This window comes from Oncorhynchus mykiss, chromosome 27, assembly GCF_013265735.2.
Source record: "Oncorhynchus mykiss isolate Arlee chromosome 27, USDA_OmykA_1.1, whole genome shotgun sequence".
Lineage (NCBI taxonomy): Eukaryota > Metazoa > Chordata > Actinopteri > Salmoniformes > Salmonidae > Oncorhynchus > Oncorhynchus mykiss.
In genome coordinates, this window is record NC_048591.1 from 20,426,284 (window position 1) to 20,447,107 (window position 20,824).

Sequence of the window (20,824 nt, forward strand, 5' to 3'; positions counted from 1 at the left end):
AGAGCAGCGTGATTTAAAAGAAATGAGTGGCAGATGTAAGAAACAAGAAACAGGATGCAGATGTTCACAGGTGCAAGTTGTTGCAACATTTTTCCACAGCCTACGATGTTCTGTACAAAACAACAGTACGCACTGGAATGTAACTGATATCCAGTTTTGAAAGGCTTGGATGCTTTTGTTGTTGGTTTTAGAGGTTAAATGGAGGGGAAACGTGTCAGAACAGTAAACCCATGTGTGGTTTTCAATCTGAGGCATAGATGTCAAAGCTGTCAATGGTTTGCAAGATGTCAAAAGTTCGAAGTAAAGTATGTAACTTCACTCCACAACAAGGTTTCTTGTCAGGTAGGTTATTTCCGTTTTGAATATAGTGAAGATAAGCCTTACTAACCAACTAACTCTATAACTCTATGTTCTCACTCATCAGGCTCAAAATAAAAAATACACTTTAGCAGCAGCTCAGACTTTATTTAACCTTTTACAAAGCATGTTGAAATTTATAACAGGAAAATCATGTTTCACTTTACAGATTTTTTATTTAATATTTTTATTTAGTTCTTTGGAGCAAACATTTTAAAACAAAATGCTGAGGCAATTCACACCTATGTAAACGTAAATATACAGTAGACATATGAGTAATATTTTATAGTAAACCTTACAGTGTAAGTCAATTATCTCCATATGTACAAATATACAATATGTAACAAGATAATTAACAATTCAAAACAAAGTGGCTCATGAATCACATGGCTTTGTTATATTTCAAAGTTCTCATAATACAAAATTCAAAAGAAACTCGCAAATCTGAGATATCTTTGTTGCAGGTGCATGGTAACAGTTGAATAAGATGAGAAAAAATAATTAACCTGCACACTGCTCTTGCTATTATGACTGCTCTATATTTCAGCAATATGGCATGAGGGGGTGTGGTATATGGCCAATATACCACGGCTAAGGGCTGTTCTTATGCACGACGCAACGTGCTTAAGAACAGCCCTTAGCCGTGGAAGTGCCTTATTGCTATTATAAATTGGTTACGAATGCTATTAGACACTATTAGAGCAGTAAAAATAAATGTTTACCACAACTTTCAGGCAATCAGCATTCAGAGCTCAAACCACCTAGTGTCACGTTCTGACCTTAGTTCTTTTGTTAAGTCTTTGTTATAGTATGGTCAGGGTGAGAGTTGGGTGGGTTGTCTATGTTAGTTTTTCTATGATTGGCTATTTCTGTGTTTGGCCTGGTATTGTTCTCATTCAGAGACAGCTGTCAATCGTTGTCCCTGATTGAGAACCATATTTAGGGAGCCTGTTTTCTATTGTGTTTTGTGGGTGATTTTTTTCTGTTGTGTGTCTGCACTAGCCAGAACTGTTTTAGGTCGTTTCGCGTTGTTATTTTTTGTTATTTCCGTGTTCATTTTAATAAATATGGACACATACCACGCTGCACCTTGGTCCTCACCTTCTTCCACCAGCAACGGCCGTTACACCCAGTTTATTTAACTGCCTCACGGCCTTCGTCAGAACTTTTGTGAGTGTTTATAATTTGCACCAAATATAACAATGTATACGTATTCTAATGAAGTGTGTACATAAAACACAGAAAAACAAGTTTGTAAAACCACAATGAGGACATCGACCTATCAAGTAGGTTTTCATACAGTGCAAGAAAAAATATCAAAGTTATCTGAAGTGGTGGCAATAATTAATGTTCACATTTACAACATAACATGTATGGGCATTTTATCATTAAGACCTTTAGGGAATAATGTCTGGAGGGTTAAAATCCCAAAACATTCTCTTTTGCTCAGAGTATTATTTATGTCACCTCCCCTGTCTGATATCTTGACTTTCTCTATACCACCAAATCTAAAGGTAGAAATGTCATGTTTTTGGTCATTAAAATGTACTGCGACTGGATAATCCCTGTCCTTTCTCCTGCTTGAAATGTCATATTCGCTAATTCTCTGTTTGGGAGAACCAGGTCACATTACAGTAGATGTCGAGAGTCTATATAACAGCATTCCCCATATGGGGGCTGTCAGCCTTATCTCACTATTTGAGAGCCCGAGATACTAACAAATACCCAAAACTGTCTGAAAATGTTTTGACGTAACTATTTCAGGTTTGATGATGAGCGAATGGAACATTGATGGGCTCCACATTCGCTCCAAGCTATGCTAACTTTTATGTGGGTAATTTTGGAGAAAAAAATGAAAGTCTATTTTTCATTAAAATCCTGAAGTGGTGTCTATATTGACAAAATTATTTGCATATGGGGAGGAACGGGAGAAGAGCTGTCAGACATTATGGCAATACTTAATGACATTGAGCCCAATCTCAAATTCACTATTGAATGTGACACTAAATTTGTACATAAACTTGTACATGTGGATTAAGAAATCAAATGGAACCCTGTTTACAACTCTGTACAGAAAAGAAATGGACAGAAATACTCTATAGAGTTCTCCCACTTAAAAAGATGAGAGGCCTGTCATTTTCATCATAGGTACACTTCAACTATGACAGACAATGAGGAAAAAAAATACAGAAAATCACATTGTAGGATTTATAATGAATTTATTTGCAAATGATGGTGGAAAATAAGTATTTGGTCACCTACAAACAAGCAAGATTTCTGGCTCTCACAGACCTGTAACTTCTTTAAGAGGCTCCTCTGTCCTCCACTCGTTACCTGTATTAATGGCACCTGTTTGAACTTGTTATCAGTATAAAACACACCTGTCCACAACCTCAAACAGTCACACTCCAAACTCCACTATGGTCAAGACCAAAGAGCTGTCAAAGGACACCAGAAACAAAATTGTAGACCTGCACCAGGCTGGGAAGACTGAATATGCAATAGGTAAGCAGCTTGGTTTGAAGAAATCAACTGTGGGAGCAATTATTAGGAAATGGAAGACATACAAGACCACTGATAATCTCTCTCGGTCTGGAGCTCCACGCAAGATCTCACCCTGTGGGGTAAAAATGATCACAAGAACGGTGAGCAAAAATCCCAGAACCACACGGGGGGACCTAGTGAATGACCTGCAGAGAGCTGGGAACAAAGTAACAAAGTCTACCATCAGTAACACACTACGCCGCCAGGGACTCAAATCCTGCAGTGCCAGACGTGTCCCCCTGCTTAAGCCAGTACATGTCCAGGCCCGTCTGAAGTATGCTAGAGAGCATTTGGATGATGAAGAAGATTGGGAGAATGTCATATTGTCAGATGAAACCAAAATATAACTTTTTGGTAAAAACTCAACACGTCGTGTTTGGAGGACAAAGAATGCTGAGTTCCATCCAAAGAACACCATACCTACTGTGAAGCATGGGGGTGGAAACATCAAGCCTAAAAGTCATGTTTACTCTAACTGGTGTTGTGTAATTTACTTATTGGCACAAAGGCCTACTGCAATATTGTGCATATCATCACACAGCATACAAGTCATCCATGTCGTTAAATACAGTCAAGCATTTTAATTATAAAATGAAACAAAAGGAGCCTTGAATAATTAAACAATGAATAAACTGCAACAAGCGATTGAATTCACGAATGCATTTGACTGTTTTTAATATTGGCAGTACTAGAGCTTAAATAAATTGATGTTTTTTCTTGCTCTGTACCCAATGATTTATGAAAACTAAGTTGATGTCCTCATTGTGGTTTTACAAACTTGTTTTTTGCATTTTATGTACACACTTCATTAGAATACATATGAAATGAACATTGTTATATTTGGTAACACTTGCTTATTTTCCCTCAACTCCAAACCCATTCGATGCATTGAACAGATGTGGATGGAGCTATGTCTACATAAGTGTACAAATTATAAACACTCACAGCAGCTCTGATGAAGGCCATGAGGCCGATACATAAAGGTCATTTATAAATATATAAAAGCAACATGCAACAATTTAAAAGATTGTACTGAGTTACAGTTCATATAAGGAAATCAGTCAATTGAAATCAAATTCATTGGGTCCTAATCTATGGATTTCACAAGACTGGGAATACCAGAGGGATGTCACAAAGCATCACTCGGTTTAAGGTAATTCAAAACAATGTTTTTAGATGGGGTTATTTTCCTAAGCTATTCTTGAATATGGGTTGTCTCATCAATTATTCCATGCCTATTTCTAGAAAATATTAACTTATTTTTGGTCACAGATACCTTAAAAAAAAAGGTAGGGGTGTGGATCAGAAAACCAGTCCTGTGTGACCACCATTTGCCTCATGCAGCGTGGCATCTCCTTCGCAGAGAGTTGATCAGGCTGTTGATTGTGGTCTGTGGAATGTTCTCCCACTCCTCTTCAATTGTTTTGTGAAGTTGCTGGATATTGGCAGGAACTGGAACACACTCTTGTACACGTCAATTCAGACCATACCAAACACGCTCAATGCTTCTTGATATGCCACACCTGTCAGGTGGATGGATTATTTTGGCAAAGGAGAAATGCAAAGACATTTGTGCACAACATTTGAGAGAAAAAGTTTTTGTGCGTATAGAACATTTCTGGGATCTTTTATTTCAGCTCATGACAAATGGGACCAACACTTTAAATGTTGCGTTTATATTTGTGTTCAGTATAATATGACCCAATGGAAAGGGGAGACTCTCCAAAACACAATACTGTTCTCCGTTTTGCTGTACGGCCTCCACAAGTGTCACGGGACTCATCTGAACGTATCACATAAAAACGAATGGAAATATGGAGGTCGTTTTTTGCCCCCAAAAAATAAGGGGTTAATTATGTCCAAAAACATTTCCTGATTTTTTTTGGGGGTGTTTTTTATCAAGGATAGATCAGCATTAATATTGCAGATAAATTGTAGGTTCCATCAATGTAATTGTCTGCATCACTTCCAATCCCCCATATACAATACGTAAAGCTTAATAAAGAGTTGTGATACTATTAAGGGCTTTGTGCGGGTTTTTTCATTTTTCTCAGTTCTCATAATACAAATCTGAGTAAAATTGAAAAAGTGTGCTATATTTGAAATTAGTAATACAGTATTTTATAAAACGTTACAATAGCAAATATTTTAAAACACAATTAACACAACAATTATTTAAATTGGACATCTCTATTATTGAAAGTTTAACTCACCGATTCCATCGATCTCAATTCCAGTGCTTCGAATCGATCTTCATCAAATCCCAGAGTAGCTGTAATCTTCTCAGATTAACCTGTAATGATTGATGATGGATGGTCACAAAAAAACATTTTGGACATAAAAATCATAAAATGGGCATGGATCTTCACCTCGATATTGTAGAGGAAGTCAATAAAAGTGCATCTACCAACCTGAACTTCTCTGATTGAAGTTTCAGCCTCAACTGTGATTTCCTGTACATCTGTGACTGCACACTGAATGAGATACTCTCCAAATGCCTGGAGGAATATCACATATTTACTACTCTAAAGGCAACATACTCTCATTAAGTCAAAATAGTGACATTTAACCATTGTAGATATACATCACATGACTAAAACTATGTGGACACATGCTTCTCGAACATCTCATACCAAAATCATGGGAATTAATATGGAGTTGGTCCCCCCTTTGCTGCTATAACAGCCTACACTCTTCTAGGAAGGGTTTCCACAAGATGTTGTAACATTGCATTGGGGACTTGCTTCCATTCAGCCACAAGAACATTTAGTGAGCTCGGGCACTGATGTTGGGCGATTAGGCCTGGCTCGCAGTCTGCGTTCCAATTCATTCCAAAGGTGTTCGACGCGGTTTAGGTCAGGGCTCTGTGCAGACCAGTCAAGTTCTTCCACACCAATCTCGACAAACCATTTCTGTATGGACCTCGCTTGGTGTACAGGGGTATTGTCATGCTGAAACAGGAAAGGGCCTTCCCCAAACTGTTGCCACAAAGTTGGAAGCATAGAATAATCTAGAATGTCATTGTATGCTGTAGCGTTAAGATTTATTTTCACTGGAACAAAGGAGCATTGCCAGATCCATGAAAAACAGCCCCAGACCATTATTCCTTGTCCACCAAATCTTACAGTTGGCACTATACATTTGGGCAGGTAGCGTTCTCCTGGCATCCACCAAACCCAGATTCACCCTTTGAACTGCCAGATGGTGAAGAGTGATTCATCACTCCAGAGAATGCATTTCCACTGCTCCAGAGTCCAATGGCGCGAGGCACGATTTTTACGTGCCATGCGCCTCAGCACTCGGCGGTCTCATTCTGTGAGCTTGTGTGGCCTACCACTTCGTGGATGAGCTGTTGTTGCTCCTAGACGTTTCCACTTCGCAATAACAGCACTTACAGTTGACCAGGGCAGCTCTAGCAGGGCAGAAATTTTACGAACTGACTTGGCATCCTATGACAGTGCCGTCATAGGTGGTATCCTATGATGGTGCCACGGTGAAAGTCACTGAGATTTTCAGTAAGCCATTCTACTGCCAGTGTTTGTCTATGGAGATTGCATGGCTTTTGTGCTTGATCTTAAGCACCTGTCAGCAACAGGTGTGGCTAAAATAGCTGAATCCACTCATTTGAAGGGGTGTCCACACTTTGTATATACAGTGCATTTGGAAAGTATTCAGACCCTTTGACGTTTCCACATTTTGTTACGTTGCAGCCTTATTCTAAAATGGATTCAATTGTTTTCCCCCTTCATCAATATACACACAATACACAATAATGACAAAGCAAAAACTGTTGTTTTGTTTTTTTTTGCAAAAAAACGTACAAAATTATATGAAATATCACATTTACATAAGTATTCAGACCATTTACTCAGTACTTTGTTGAAGCACCTTGGGCAGCTATTACAGCCTCGAGTCTTCTTGGGTATGTTGCTACAAGCTTGGAACATCTGTATTTGGGGAGTTTCTCCCATTCTTCTCTGCAAATCCTCTCAAGCTCTGTCAGGTTGGATGGGGATCGTTGCTGCACAGCTATTTTCAGGTCTCTCCAGAGATGTTCGATCGTGTTCAAGATGTTCAATCGGGCTCTGGCTGGGCCACTCAAGGACATTCAGATACTTGTCCTGAAGCCACTCCTGCGTTGTCCTGGCTGTGTGCTTAGGTTCCTGTTGGAAGGTGAACATTCGCGCAGTCTGAGGTCCTGAGCACTCTGGATCAAGTTTTGTCATCAAGGATCTCTTTGTACTTTGCTCCGTTCATCTTTGCCTCGATCCTGACTAGTCTCCCAGTCCCTGCCGCTAAAGAACATCCCCACAGCATGATGCTGCCACCACCATGCTTCACCGTAGGGATGGTGCCAGGTAACCTCCAGATGTGACGCTTGGCATTCAGGCCAAAGAGTTCAATCTTGGTTTCATCAGACCAGAGAATCTTGTTTCTCATGGTCTGAGAGTCCTTTAGGTGCCTTTTGGCAAACTCCAAGCAGGCCGTCAAGTGCCTTTTACTGAGGAGTGGCTTCCGTCTGGCATCTCTACCATAAAGGCCTGATTGGTTGAGTGCTGCAGAGATGGTTGTCCATCTGGAAGGTTCTCCAATCTCTACAGATTGGGTTCTTGGTCACCTTCCTGACCAAGACCTTTCTCCCCCGATTGCTCAATTTGGCCGGGCGGCCAGCTCTAGGAAAAGTTTTGGTGGTTCCAAACTTCTTCCATTTAGGAATGATGGAGGCCACTGTGTTCTTGGGGACCTTCAATGCTGCAGAAATGTTTTGGTACCCTTCCCCAGATCTGTGCCTCGGCACAATCCTGTCTTCGAGCTCTAGGGACAATTCTGTCAACCTAATGGCTTGGTTTTTGCTCTGTGGGACCTTATATTGACAGCTGTGTGCCTTTCCGAATCATGTCCAAACAATTTAATTTACCACAGGTGGACTACAATCAAATAGTAGCAACATCTGAAAGATGATCAATGGAAACAGGATGCACCTGAGCTCAATTCCGAGTCTCATAGCAAAGGATCTGAATACTTACGTAAATAAGGTATTTCTGTTTAATAATTTTTTATAAATTAGCTACAATTTCTAAAAACATGTTTTCACTTTGTCATTATGGGGTATTGTGTGCAGATTGATCTGGATTTCTTTTTATTTCATCCCTTTTAGAATAAAGCTGTAACTTAACAAAATGTGGAAAAAGTCAAGGTGTCTGAATACTTTCCCCATGCAATGTATAGTATACGTTACTTTGACTAATATATTTCTTAAATGTCATTTTTGCTGACATTTTAAGACAAATATGCTGTTTTATATGTTGATTTCATGAATCCTTTCACATTATAGGTGTAATGAGAAAGGATAGAACTCACTTTTACTTCTGCATTCACAGGGAATACACATCTCTCCTGGAATCCAACCAAATGATTATGTCAGGGACCTAACACTGGCTACTAAATATTACGAAAATAGAAATGTAAGATTTTTTTAACATAACTTAGGTGTAGTACTCTTGATTGTAATTTTGGCTTGTTGCGCCTGTGCTGTTATTGTAACGTTAACGTATATAATATTTTAGTTGTGTTTGTGCTCACCGTGAAGCTGAAAGGAAGAAAATATATGTAGAAAGATACTAGAAAAGTACATTTCCTAAAGAAAATGTGTGTGCTTGCTAGCTTGTATTGACAGATACATTTTATTGATAGGTTAGGATAGACTTAACATGTGAAAGTTGGTTTTGTGTCTCTAGTTTGAACAATTCAACACCATTATTGTAACGACCCTGGGTTTATAAGTGCGGAAATCGACACTGCCGCACGAGCACGCTTTTGCTGCACAGTCGATAGTGCGCCGGACCTCGGGCTAGAAGGTCGAGGGTTCGAGACCTGCTCCCTGCTGTTTCATTACATTGGTGTCAGAAGTGATCGGAACCTTGCATCCACGAGAGTGCGTGAGCGCGTTCCTGTAAGACGTAGACTCGCAAGCTAGCGCGAGGACGCGCTCTTTGAAAGGACCCTGGGTTTATAAGCGCGGAAATCGACTCTGCCGCACGAGCAGGCTGGAAGGTAGAGGGTTCGAGACCTGCTCCCTGTTGTTTCATTACAGTATGTGTAGAGTAGTCTTGCTTTCAGCAAGCACATTAAAGATGCAAACATAACACATTATAGAAAGACGCCAACATAAGGAAATTATTTGCTTACAAGTTTTTTTTAAGCAAATCATTTTAAAGCGAGAGCAACTTTATGACAAATGATAAAAATATATATATATTTGAAAACTAATGCAAAAATCGTTTTCGGTTTAACTTTCCCAGCAACCAATCATATTGTATACATTTTGCCAACGCTTTTGCCTGCATGTACTACCCTTTGGTTACACTACTCTTATCTTTGCTTTCGATGTCTGTTTCTTTGCGATCACTGCCAGTCTTTTCGATTGCGAGTTTTGGCATTATTTTTCCGCGAAGGGCAGGGTTTAGAGGGAGGAGTATACAATGAGTCGCCATTGGTCCACTAGTTTTGGAGTGACGGTTGTCTTAACCCAATCAAGGAACATGATAGAAATACTTTTTTTCTATTGCCTACTTAAGTAGAAGGTCTGACATCACCTCGTTTTAGGGTTTTAAACATACTTCAAAATTGTCAGTCACGGGTCAGTAATGTACTGATATTAGAAGCATGTCTATCTAATACATTTAATGACAAACCATCTAACTACTTAGGTAAACGTGCAACAGGTAATTCATATTATTTCACCCGTCCTCGAAAATATGTTAACATTCTCAACTTTATTTTTCATGTTCACGAGTTATTTTATTTTGAATTTAATACATATGGCGTGAAATTGTGCACAATACTAAAATGTCAAAAATTATATTTGATTCCTGGAGCTTTTAATATCCCATGCTTTCTTTTATGACTTATTAAAAACTGTCAATGAATGGCTGCAAAAATACATAGCCTCATATAATACATTTTCAAAACACACAAGTAGGCATATCAGATTTCAAATATGTGATTACTCTGGCAAAATTGGGAAGAAGTGGAATAATAAAATACGTGTGGGGAATAACAGTAGTGTTCTTGCTGACCAGCACAGTAATTACCCAATATTTTATCCCAATGTTAATGATGACAATTCTTACACTGATCAGGCTAAATAAAGTAAATAGATAATAACATCTCTCAAAGACAAGATTACACAAATCTTCCCCTACACCCTAACCAAATGACTAGAATCAAATTTACACTTTTGGGTTCAAAATCTGTTTGTCAAAATGATTTTCAGTTACAGATCAGGTCACCCTACCAAACATCCCTGCTAAAACATACTGTAGATCAGTCTGCTGCCTTTTCGTTGTCACAGCCAAAATGCCCATCACCAAACGAGGGGACTAATGCAAGTGGGGATTAAAATCAATTGTACTACATGATGTCAAAAGGCTGCATTCTGCAATACGGACAGGAGTAACAGCAACCTAATTTAGTTGACAACATTATACATTAAACAGCGCTACCGTTTAATGTATAAACTCAGCGGAGAACGTTCTATCTCTCCATTCAGCTCCACTCTAACCTTGAGGGGCGTTTCTTTTAAACATGCATCCAATCTCCTTGAACCCTTATATAACTAGACCAATCATATGCTTCAATGTGCCGCTTGACAGTGCTGTGGCAAGACATGACAATGATAGAGATTACGCTCGTGATGTTAAATTGCAGTTGCAGATGCTCCAATTTCAAACCGGTTTGGAGGTTGACAGTGCTGTGGAAAAACAGGACATTGATAGAGGTTCCGCTCGTGATGTTAAATTGCAGGTGGAGATGCTCCGATTTCAAACCGGTTTGGAGGTTGACAGTGCTGTGGCAAAACAGGACATTGATAGAGGTTCCGCTCGTGATGTTAAATTGCAGGTGGAGATGCTCCGATTTCAAACCGGTTTGGAGCACAGTTGAACATTTAATAATACGCTGATTATATAATGGATTTATAAGAAAAATAAATGCAGTACTTTTCAATGCGTGAGATATAAGAGGTGTGGCGTGAGAAGAGGGCCAAATACTTGTGTCTCATGGCCAATGTGTGAGAGTTGGCAGCTCTGACCTTCAGTTATGGCCTCGGGATGAGGATGAACAATACCAAACAAAAACCCTCAAAAACTTTGTGTGTGAAATTGCATGTCCCATAATCTCTCGTGGACAGATTACATTTTGCGATAATTTTACTTCTGGGTAACAGTGATTACATGTCCCATAATTTACCTAAGTAGGAGAACCTTGGCTCTGAGGAAGATCCATTTAAGAAGGTGACTTCATTCTCCTTGGGGTGTTATAAGATCACTCCTCCACTCCAGTCATTGGCCCCCACAGCGCCAAACATTAAGGACCCCTAGGAAGAGGAGAAAATGGATGTTACTTGCCAGAAGCCAATAAAAATGAGACAAATCTGAGGCAAGCGGATAGAGATACTATTATGATCTTAAAACTGCATCTCAGATATAGTCACTGTCTCCATCTAATAGGAACAGTACACGTTGGACCATGGCACCCCAGACTGCAGACTCTGGCCTTAACTAGAAAACCAGTGTGTAAAAAACAAAGTTGAAAACCTAACAACTTACATCAAGTGTAATGTGATTGCTGAATCCAGCCTCTGCGAGTTGAAATTGAAAGCCATCCCCCTGCTTCAATGCTGGTTTATAAATCAGAGTGACACAAACATTTTGACACAAACATGTAAAATGCACCTCACAGCCTGTCCGTGTTAGGCTACACTCAACCTCCTACATTAAATTGCACACATACAGTATATGACGATAATGGGACACAATGTAAAGGTTAAAGATTCCTTTGATGATACTGGTCTCTAGCTTGGAGAGGATGCTCTCCAAGGTTTTATTGTCACCAACCAAGAACAGGTTACTCTCACTGGCGTTAATATTCTTGATCTCTTCTATTTTGATTTCATTACCAACCTGTGATTCATAAATGTACAGAAAAAATCTATGTCTTGATATACAGTTGAAGTCGGAAGTTTACATACACTTAGGTTGGAGTCATTAAAACTCATTTTTCAACCACTCCACAAATTTCTTGTTAACAAACTATAGTTTTGGCAAGTCGGTTAGGACATCTACTTTGTGCATGGCACAAGTAATTTTTCCAACAATTGTTTACAGATAGATTATTTCACTTAAAATTCACTGTATCACAATTCCAGTGGGTCAGAAGTTTATATACACTAAGTTGACTGTGCCTTTAGACAGCTTGGAAAATTCCAGAAAATTATGTCATGGCTTTAGAAGCTTCTGACAGTCTAATTGACATAATTGGAGTCAATTGGGGGTGTACCTGTGGATGTATTTCAAGGCCTACCTTCAAAATCAGTGTCTCTTTGTTTGACATCATGGGAATATCAAAAGAAATCGGCCAAGACTTCAGAAAATAAATTGTAGACCTCCACAAGTCTGGTTCATCCTTGGGAGCAATTTCCAAACGCCTGAAGGTACCACGTTCATCTGTACAAACAATAGTACGCAAGTATAAACACCATGGGACTACGCAGTCGTCATACCGCTCAGGAATCAGACGCGCTCTGTCTCCTAGAGATGAACATACTTTGGTGCGAAAAGTGCAAATCAACCCCAGAACAACAGCAAAGGACCTTGTGAAGATGCTGGAGGAAACAGGTACAAAAGCATCTATATCCACAGTAAAAAAAGTCCTATATCGACATAACCTGAAAGGCCGCTCAGCAAGGAAGAAGCCACTGCTCCAAAACCGCCATTTAAAAGCCAGACTACAATTTGCAACTGCACATGGGGACAAAGATTGTACCTTTTGGAGAAATGTACTCTGGTCTGATGAAACAAAAATAGAACTGTTTGTCCATAATGACTATCGTTATGTTTGGAGGGAAAAGGGGAGGCTTGCAAGCCAAAGAACACCATCCCAACCGTGAAGCACAGGGGTGGCAGCATCATGTTGTGGGTGTGCTTTGCTGCAGGAGGGACTGGTGCACTTCACAAAATAGATGGCATCATGAGGCAGGAAAATGATGTGGATATATTGAAGCAACATCTCAAGACATCAGTCAGGAAGTTAAAGCTTGGTCACAAAGGGATCTTCAAATGGACAATGACCCCAAGCATACTTCCAAAGTTGTGGCAAATGGCTTAAGGATAACAAAGTCAAGGTATTAGAGTGGCCATCACAAAGCCCTAACCTCAATCCCATAGAAGATTTGTGGCCAGAACTGAAAAAGTGTGTGCGAGCAAGGAGGCCTACAAACCTGATTCAGTTACACCAGCTCTGTCAAGAGAAATGGGCCAAAATTCACCCAACTTATTGTGGGAAGCTTGTGGAAGGCTACCCGAAACGTTTGAACCAAGTTAAACGATTTTAAGGCAATGCTACCAAATACTAATTGAGTGTATGTAAACGTCTTGTCACGCCCTGGTCTTAGTATTTTGTGTTTTCTGTATTATTTTGGTCAGCCCAGGGTGTGACATGGGTTATTTATGTGGTGTGTTTTGTCTTGGGGTTTTTGTAGGTTATGGGATTGTGGTATAGTAGAGTAGTCTAGGAAAGTCTGTGGTTGTCTGGAGTGGTTCTCAATCAGAGGCAGGTGTTAAATCATTCTCTCTACTATTATTCTGACGTTTCACATTCTTAAAATAAAGTGGTGATCCTAACTGACCTAAGACAGGGAATTTTTATTAGGATTAAATGTCAGGAATTGTGAAAAACTGAGTTTAAACGTATTTGGCTAAGGTGTATGTAAACTTCCGACTTCAACTGTATATAGGGCAGCAGCATGTTAGGTGCAGGGTTGAGTAACCGGGTGGTAGCCGGCTAGTGATGGCTATTTAACAGTCTGATGGCCTTCAGAGAGAAGCTGTTTTTCAGTCTCTCGGTCCCAGCTTTAATGTACCTGCACTGACCTTCTGGATGGTAGCGGGGTGAACAGGCCCGGTGGATGATGTGGTTGATGAACACATACCTTAGTTACAAAAACTATAGTGACAAAGAGAGTATCTGAATCAGTTTTGATCAACTCTCGCATCCTCTCCTCTGTCCTCTCCTTGTCTGCTTTTGAAAAAGGTCAAAGGTAATCGAGGAGTGGAGGCAAGGAGAGAAAACGTGGAAACAAATGCGCTTGATTGAAATGAGACTCTCCTTCTCCACTCATGCGCCATTAGGCAAATTACGTTTAGAGGGGTGGAAACCCAAAATAAGTGTGTAAAGTGCGAAAACCAATTGAACTAGTTGTATGCAAGACATGTTATTGATAAAAGGATAAGTAGCGTATCGTTTTTAAATGTGTGCATGCTCTCCTTCGAGAAAACAAAAGGCTGATTCAAAGGGGGTGTGACAGATTTAAAACACTTCCGTGCTAGAAGCCGAGAAGATACTCTTGTGTGTCACTTATCATGCAGGAGGCGGATGGAGGAATCAATTGAAAATCTCCCAAAGACCCACATAATAACAGAAAAAAATGATTATAATAAATAGTAATAAACATAATCTCATGGTTGATTTTAGTATAATTTCTGCCTCTTTTATTTCCATGATCAGTATTTACAATATTAATTTGTACACATTTATTTGGTCTACCTTTTTTAGTCAACATTGTGTAGCACACGGATTCATATTGGAGTAGTGTTCATTACAACCTCTACTTTCTTGTCAAAAGTCATGTTAACATGAGGGCTAAAACAAAAAAATACTTTGACGCAAATGTTAATCTACATATGTTTTTGCCCCCCACTGCATTCACCCAACAGACAGAGGCCTAGTTAGAGAGTGTGTTTTACCAGGAAGCTACTGTGGTCTTCTGAGTAAGATTGCTTACTTCATCTCACCTCATTTGTGCTACTTCTCAGAACTCTGTTCCATTGGCTGCAGTTGCAAATGGTATTAGGGTTAAGTAAAATAAGTAAAATAAGCATTTATGCACCGAAAGTAACTATATGTGTCAGGCACATAAACCAGGTTATTTTAGTGCATGAATATGTCTAATAGTTGTTTATAATCACAGAGAGAGAAAAAACAAGACCTGCTGTATACATGCACATAATCCAAGTACTTGAGATTGTTATAACATGTAAATAACATGTAATAACATTGTTAAACATGTTATAATATATCAAATGAATCAAGAACCAGTTCAAATGTAACACTATATTAAATATTTTCAGATATGTATAAAAAGAAAGGGGACGAATAGAAAAAGGCACAGCTGCTCAAACAGGAAGTGACCTAATCAATTGCCTCTGTGCGCAAACTTAGTTGTAGAGGTTTGCCCTTTAACTTGTAGCTACTGGATATATGTGCTGGGTACTTTCACTTACATTTCAGGTACCGCTCACTGCCATACATTAAAATACAGAAAATGCTCTTGGTCAAAACTGAAGTCTGTTTTTTTTGGATGGTATTATGTTATACCTCTTTTGCTTCAATGGGTAAGTGCTTAAGATAATGATAACATAGATACAGCATTTTATGTAGAGCTATGAGAGAATAAATGTAGAGTTGGAGAGTAGAAATTTAAGAGAAGCTTCCTGTCATGTGAATGTATTGTGCATCAGGATAAAAATGGTGTAATTTTTTAAACCCTATTTTTAACTTACATCAGGAAAATGTGTGTATGCTGCTGAGAATTTACCATAAAATGGCTGTGTATTTTAACCATTACATTGCAACATTTTATCTATGAGCCTGATAACCGTCCAAACCCAACACTCATCCTCTAGGTAACAAACATTGCCATGAATCCTGTAACACATCCACCCTCCAGGCTCCACTAGGCTCTGTGGTGCTCCTGTCATGCAGCTTTGGGTCCACCTCTCTGGGCATTAGCCCTGGCCATGGCTGGGTGGTGTGGAACCAGGGCTCTGGTTCTGGTGCCAGCCTGGTCAACATCACGTCCTCTGGGAAGGTTGTTGCCTCTTTCAGTTGTCTGTGTAGCATGTACAATACTAGCCTTCTTTTTTGTTTTGAGATTTTAGCCTTTTAAAAGCCTTTTTAACCATATTTTTTTATGTGCAGCTTTGTCATTTCTGCATGTAATGAAAAACCCTCTTCAAATAATATATATTAATTTATAAATAAAATATGAATTTATTATTATCAGGTGGACTTTCTGGACCCCAGGCAGGGCAGAGTGAAGGCTTTCCCCAATCAGGGAGGTCTGGGGAACTTCTCCATCCTAATTGATGCCCTTCAGGCCTCAGACCTGGGCTCCTACTGTTGTGAGCTGCAGAGTCATGACCAGTGCCATCGAGTGGAAGTTGAGGAACTTGAAGAAGGTAACACTATGCTAGTATCTACAGTAATATATTGTTTCAACGGCTCAGTTGGTTGGAGAATGGTGCTTGTAACAACACCTGAGTTGTAGATTTGATTCCTTCTTGCAACCTCAACAGAATATTTGGATCAAGAGAAAGTCACTTTATTGTTACATTAGAACAATAATCTCTTATACTGTTGTATCTGAAGATATAGAACCCTTTCAAGTGACCAGTAATGAGTCAAAATAATTGGTGAAGGTTTCATACAGGACAGTGCTTTTGGAAAGTATTCAGACCCCTTGACTTTTTCCACATTTTGTTACGCTACAACCTTGTTCTAAAATCACCCCATAATGACAAAGAAATAACTGTTTTTTAGAAATGTTTGCTAATTTATAAAAAATGAAAAACAGAAATATAACATTTACATACTGTAACTATTCAGACCCTTTACTCAGTACTTTGTTGAAGCACTTTTGGCAGCAATTACAGCCCCGGGTCTTCTTGGGTATGACACTACAACCTCGGCACACCTGTATTTAGGGAGTTTCTCCCCTTCCTACGAGTTGAATCTTGGTTTCATCAAACTAGAGAATCTAGTTTCTCATGGTCTGAGAGTCTTTAGGTGCCTTTTGGCAAACTCCAAGCTGGCTGTCATGTGTCTTTTACTGAGGAGTGGCTTCTGTCTGGCCAGTCTACCATAAAGGCCTGATTGGTGAAGTGCTGCAGAGATGGTTGTCCTTCTGGAAGATTCTCCCATCTCCACAGAGGAACTCTGGCCAGGGTCTGAATACTTATGTAAATAATGTATTTCAGCAGTGGTGTAAAGTGCTTAAGTAAAAATACTTTAAAGTACTACTTAAGTAGTTTTTGGGGGTATCTGTACTTAACTTTACCATTTATATTTTTTACAACTTTTACTTTTACAAAAAGTACTTTTTACTCTGTACATTTTCCCTGACACCCAAAAATACTCGTTACATTTTGAATGCTTAGCAGGACAGAAAACATCAAATTCATGCACTTATCAAGATAACATCCCTGGTCATCTCTACTACCTCTGATTTGGCAACTCACTAAACACAAATGCTTTGTTTCTGAGTGATGTCTGAGTGTTAGAGTCTAAATTTATAAAACATGAACAATTGCCATCTGGTTTGCTTAATATAAGGAATTTGAAATTATTTATAATTATAATATAATATAATTTAATACTTAAGTACATTTTTGCAATTACATTTACTTTTGATAATTAAGTATATTTAAAACCAAATACTTTTGGACTTATACTCAAGTAGTATTTTACTGGGTGCCTTTCACTTTTACTTGAGTCATTTCCTATTAATTACTTTTACTCAAGTATGACAATTGGGTACTTTTTCCACAACTATGTCAGTTTATATTATTTTAGAAATGAGCTAAAATTTCTCAAAATCAGTTTTTTCTTTGTCATTATGGGGTATTGTGTGTAGATTGCTGGGGTGTTTAAATTTTTTTTTAAATCCATTTTAGAATACGGCTGTAACGTAACCAAACGTGGAAAAAGTCAAGCATGTGGTCGGTTTTTCCTTCCAGGGTTACTTTCTGTAAAGGCAAACACATTTCTGGTCGGTTTAGACTCAGCAGCTTTCTCGCTTATTGTTTCCTGTAAGATACACGTGAATAAAACCACCTCTTCCTCTTTACTCGTCTAGGTTCACACATCGTGTTGTTTTTCAGCGTCGGCAGTTTGGCCATCCTCCTAGTGCTCCTAAGTGGCTGTTTCTGCTGGGTAAAATGGACACGTGAGCACCCCCATGTTCCATCTGACTCACTCAGTTTTACTTCTGCATTGGAATGATATGGATGAAGCAGCTAGCACGGCATGCACAGTATACAGTATGCTTCATTGAGCACAGCAACAGTTATTTGGGCTAATCCAAACCTTCCTATGAGCATTAAGCAGCACCCTTTCTTTCTGATGTAAATGTTATTATGTTGATTGTGCAACTTTGCAAGCTGCTTCCATGTCAGTTAAGTAGCTACATATCCCACTGAAAATATGCACATTGCACAGTTTAAACAGTAGGCATGTCTTAATGCCACCCAGTATGCGCTTTAGAAAGAGGAACTGCAGGGATGCAGTGGTAGAACATTTCAAAGTAGCCTAATATGTTTGTGAAATGTGATGTACTTGTACTTCCAAAATATACATTACCCCTTGAAAAAGTGCTAATCTTATAGAAGTGCCCTTTCTTGTTTTAGGAGTTTCTACTGAAAGAACACCAGACTATATCAACACCCATATCTGTGCAGGTTGGGCCTCTATGCTCTTGTTCTAATCCTCAATGTTAATTTACATTTTTTGAGAAAGAGAATGTATTACTGCTGTGGCATTTGAGCACCACTTTCAAATCTGATTGAAACATGAAATTAGTGTAGAATTCTGTATAATATCACAGGATCCAGTGCACCTCCTGAGGATGTTGCATGTAGTGACAATGTCGGGAGAGACGTGGTACAGGAGAGAGGTAAAAGACGTACACACATAGGCTAAAACAGCATGTGCTCACACTCAAACACACACACACACGCATGCACGTGCACACACACACAGTGTTTTATTATGTCTATGTGGTTAAGATTATTCAACATTACAGAATCACTCTATATTTACTAAACAAGACCACAGTACAAAGTCATTTTGCATTTGCAGACTGATGCTCACATCTGGTTTTTGTTTTAATTTAGGAGTCGGCAATGAGCGACCGATCTATGGTAAGTTTACGCTTCTAGATTTCCCATTTTCTTTCAATGCACTGGAATGGAATTGTAAAGTTGTTTTCTTTTCTACTTCCCACCGTTCAATAGAAAACAATGAACATGATCCAACCAGAATGCAGCATGATCCGACCAGAATTCACCATGATCCGACCACAATTCAGCATGATCCGACCACAATTCAGTACGATCCAACCAGAATTCAGCATGATCCCACCGCAATTCAGCATGATCCCACCACAATTCAGCACGATCTGTCCAGATTTCAGCATGATCCCACCACAATTCAGCACGATCTGTCCAGATTTCAGCATGATCCCACCACAATTCAGCATGATCCAACCAGAATTCAGCATGATCCAACCAGAATTCAACATGAAGCACAAAGAAACCAGCACGAACCAGTTAGATACAAAAATAAATTGAGAGATTCGAGTGAGAACAGAAGACAGGGGTTTCATGGAGGTGAGCTATTTGTAACATACCATAGACATTCTATAACCATTATCCCTTGTTCAATGATACCAATATTTTCATCCCCGCTTGGTATGCATGTTGAATTCAGAAGTAACTAAACTTTATGGACTTTCCTTCCCCAGAACTCATGAGCAGATTGCGCCAATCAAGTCTCGGACAGCGTTACTATGGTAAAGTCAGAACTTTGTAATGATCCATTTACAGTATAGGCTTGCGGTGATCCTTTTATGAATTACATTGACTTGTCGAGAACTCTGACAGCAAACCAAGCCGAGATCAACCAGCAAACCAGAGTTCAGATGGACAACCACCAAAGAGCAAACGAAGCAAAGACCAACCAGGATGGCAGATCCCAAATGGACAACTGCCAAAGAGGTGTCCTACACACTATGCTTTACAGAAAATCTCTGAAACAAATCGATATGCACTCTAGCATTTTGTTATTAAAGCATTGTCTCCTCATTGCAGGAAGCTTTTGGAGAAAGAAACCCAAAGAGCGTAAGTTGCTTTTTTTTTTTACACACACAACATACTGTATAATCATAATCATTTATATTAAGACCTCTCTCTCCCAGAATGTGAATATGAAAACCCAATCTATAACAGTGTAGTCCAACTCCACAAACTATAGACGGGGATGAAGAGGATACTGGGTCTCAACTCCTTGGTCTCAATTTTGTTTAGGTTGTATTTCATTTGTTTTGTAAATAAAGTACATTACATTGTCTTGAAAGTTAAACAAATATGAAATAAAGTTAAATCATTTTTAAATTGGTTTATGATTCTTTCGTGCATTGTATTATCCAATGTGAATCAGAAAAGTCTCTAATCAAGACAATTAACGCTAATAACCCCCAGCTGTGTCACCCTACCAGTGGATGGTCACCCAGGCCCATTGTTTGCTGACCATCAGAGATGAAGAGGTACTCTTCTGTTGATGTAATGATTCTTCGTTATTATTACCCTAACCTGCACAGAGCTATAGGGATATAATCCATACATTCAACCGCACTGACAGTCTGAAAGGTAGGGAATAGAACTGCAGTTTACGAAGACAAATGACATTCATCCAGTTTCCATTCAACATTACTGTATGTCCAATGTAATGTGGCAGACCAGGGGGTTTGATCAAGACGTTCACACAGATAAGGCACGGACACAAGTGTGATACCTCAGTTTCAAGAGTGTTTAATTAAAACAAATAAAAATAAAAGAAACCGGTCTCCTCCAGGAAACCTCTTCCGGGTTACCGCCTTCTGGGCTCTGGAGTAGACCACCAAGCTGCTCGGGTCTAGCAGACCGTGAGGACATCTGTCCGGGAGCAACCTCTCACTACCTCCAACTCTCCCGTGTGCTGCCCTCCTGGCAGCTTTATGGGCCTTGTATGGCTGGTGAGCAATCAGCCC

General features: G+C 39.3%; 1 protein-coding gene across 4 annotated transcripts; it reads left to right on the plus strand.

Moving 5' to 3' along the window:
* Positions 1-46: 46 nt before the first annotated feature.
* LOC110507737 lies at positions 47-20,620 on the plus strand. Of its 4 annotated transcripts, none has more exons than XM_021587944.2 (12): positions 47-342; positions 15,645-15,829; positions 16,025-16,199; positions 17,876-17,965; positions 18,426-18,476; positions 18,623-18,691; positions 18,912-18,938; positions 19,032-19,406; positions 19,541-19,588; positions 19,680-19,793; positions 19,887-19,916; positions 20,277-20,620. In XM_021587944.2, exons 1-12 carry the CDS (start codon positions 258-260, stop codon positions 20,354-20,356), a joined length of 1,329 nt encoding a protein of 442 aa, XP_021443619.2. In that variant the 5' UTR covers positions 47-257; the 3' UTR covers positions 20,357-20,620. The 4 variants fall into 4 exon arrangements, with proteins under 4 accessions (XP_021443619.2, XP_021443620.2, XP_021443617.2 ...); XM_021587945.2 differs by lacking the exon at positions 20,277-20,620 and adding an exon at positions 19,994-20,260; XM_021587942.2 differs by lacking the exon at positions 20,277-20,620 and having other exon boundaries at positions 19,887-20,272.
* The last annotated feature ends 204 nt before the right edge of the window (positions 20,621-20,824 follow it).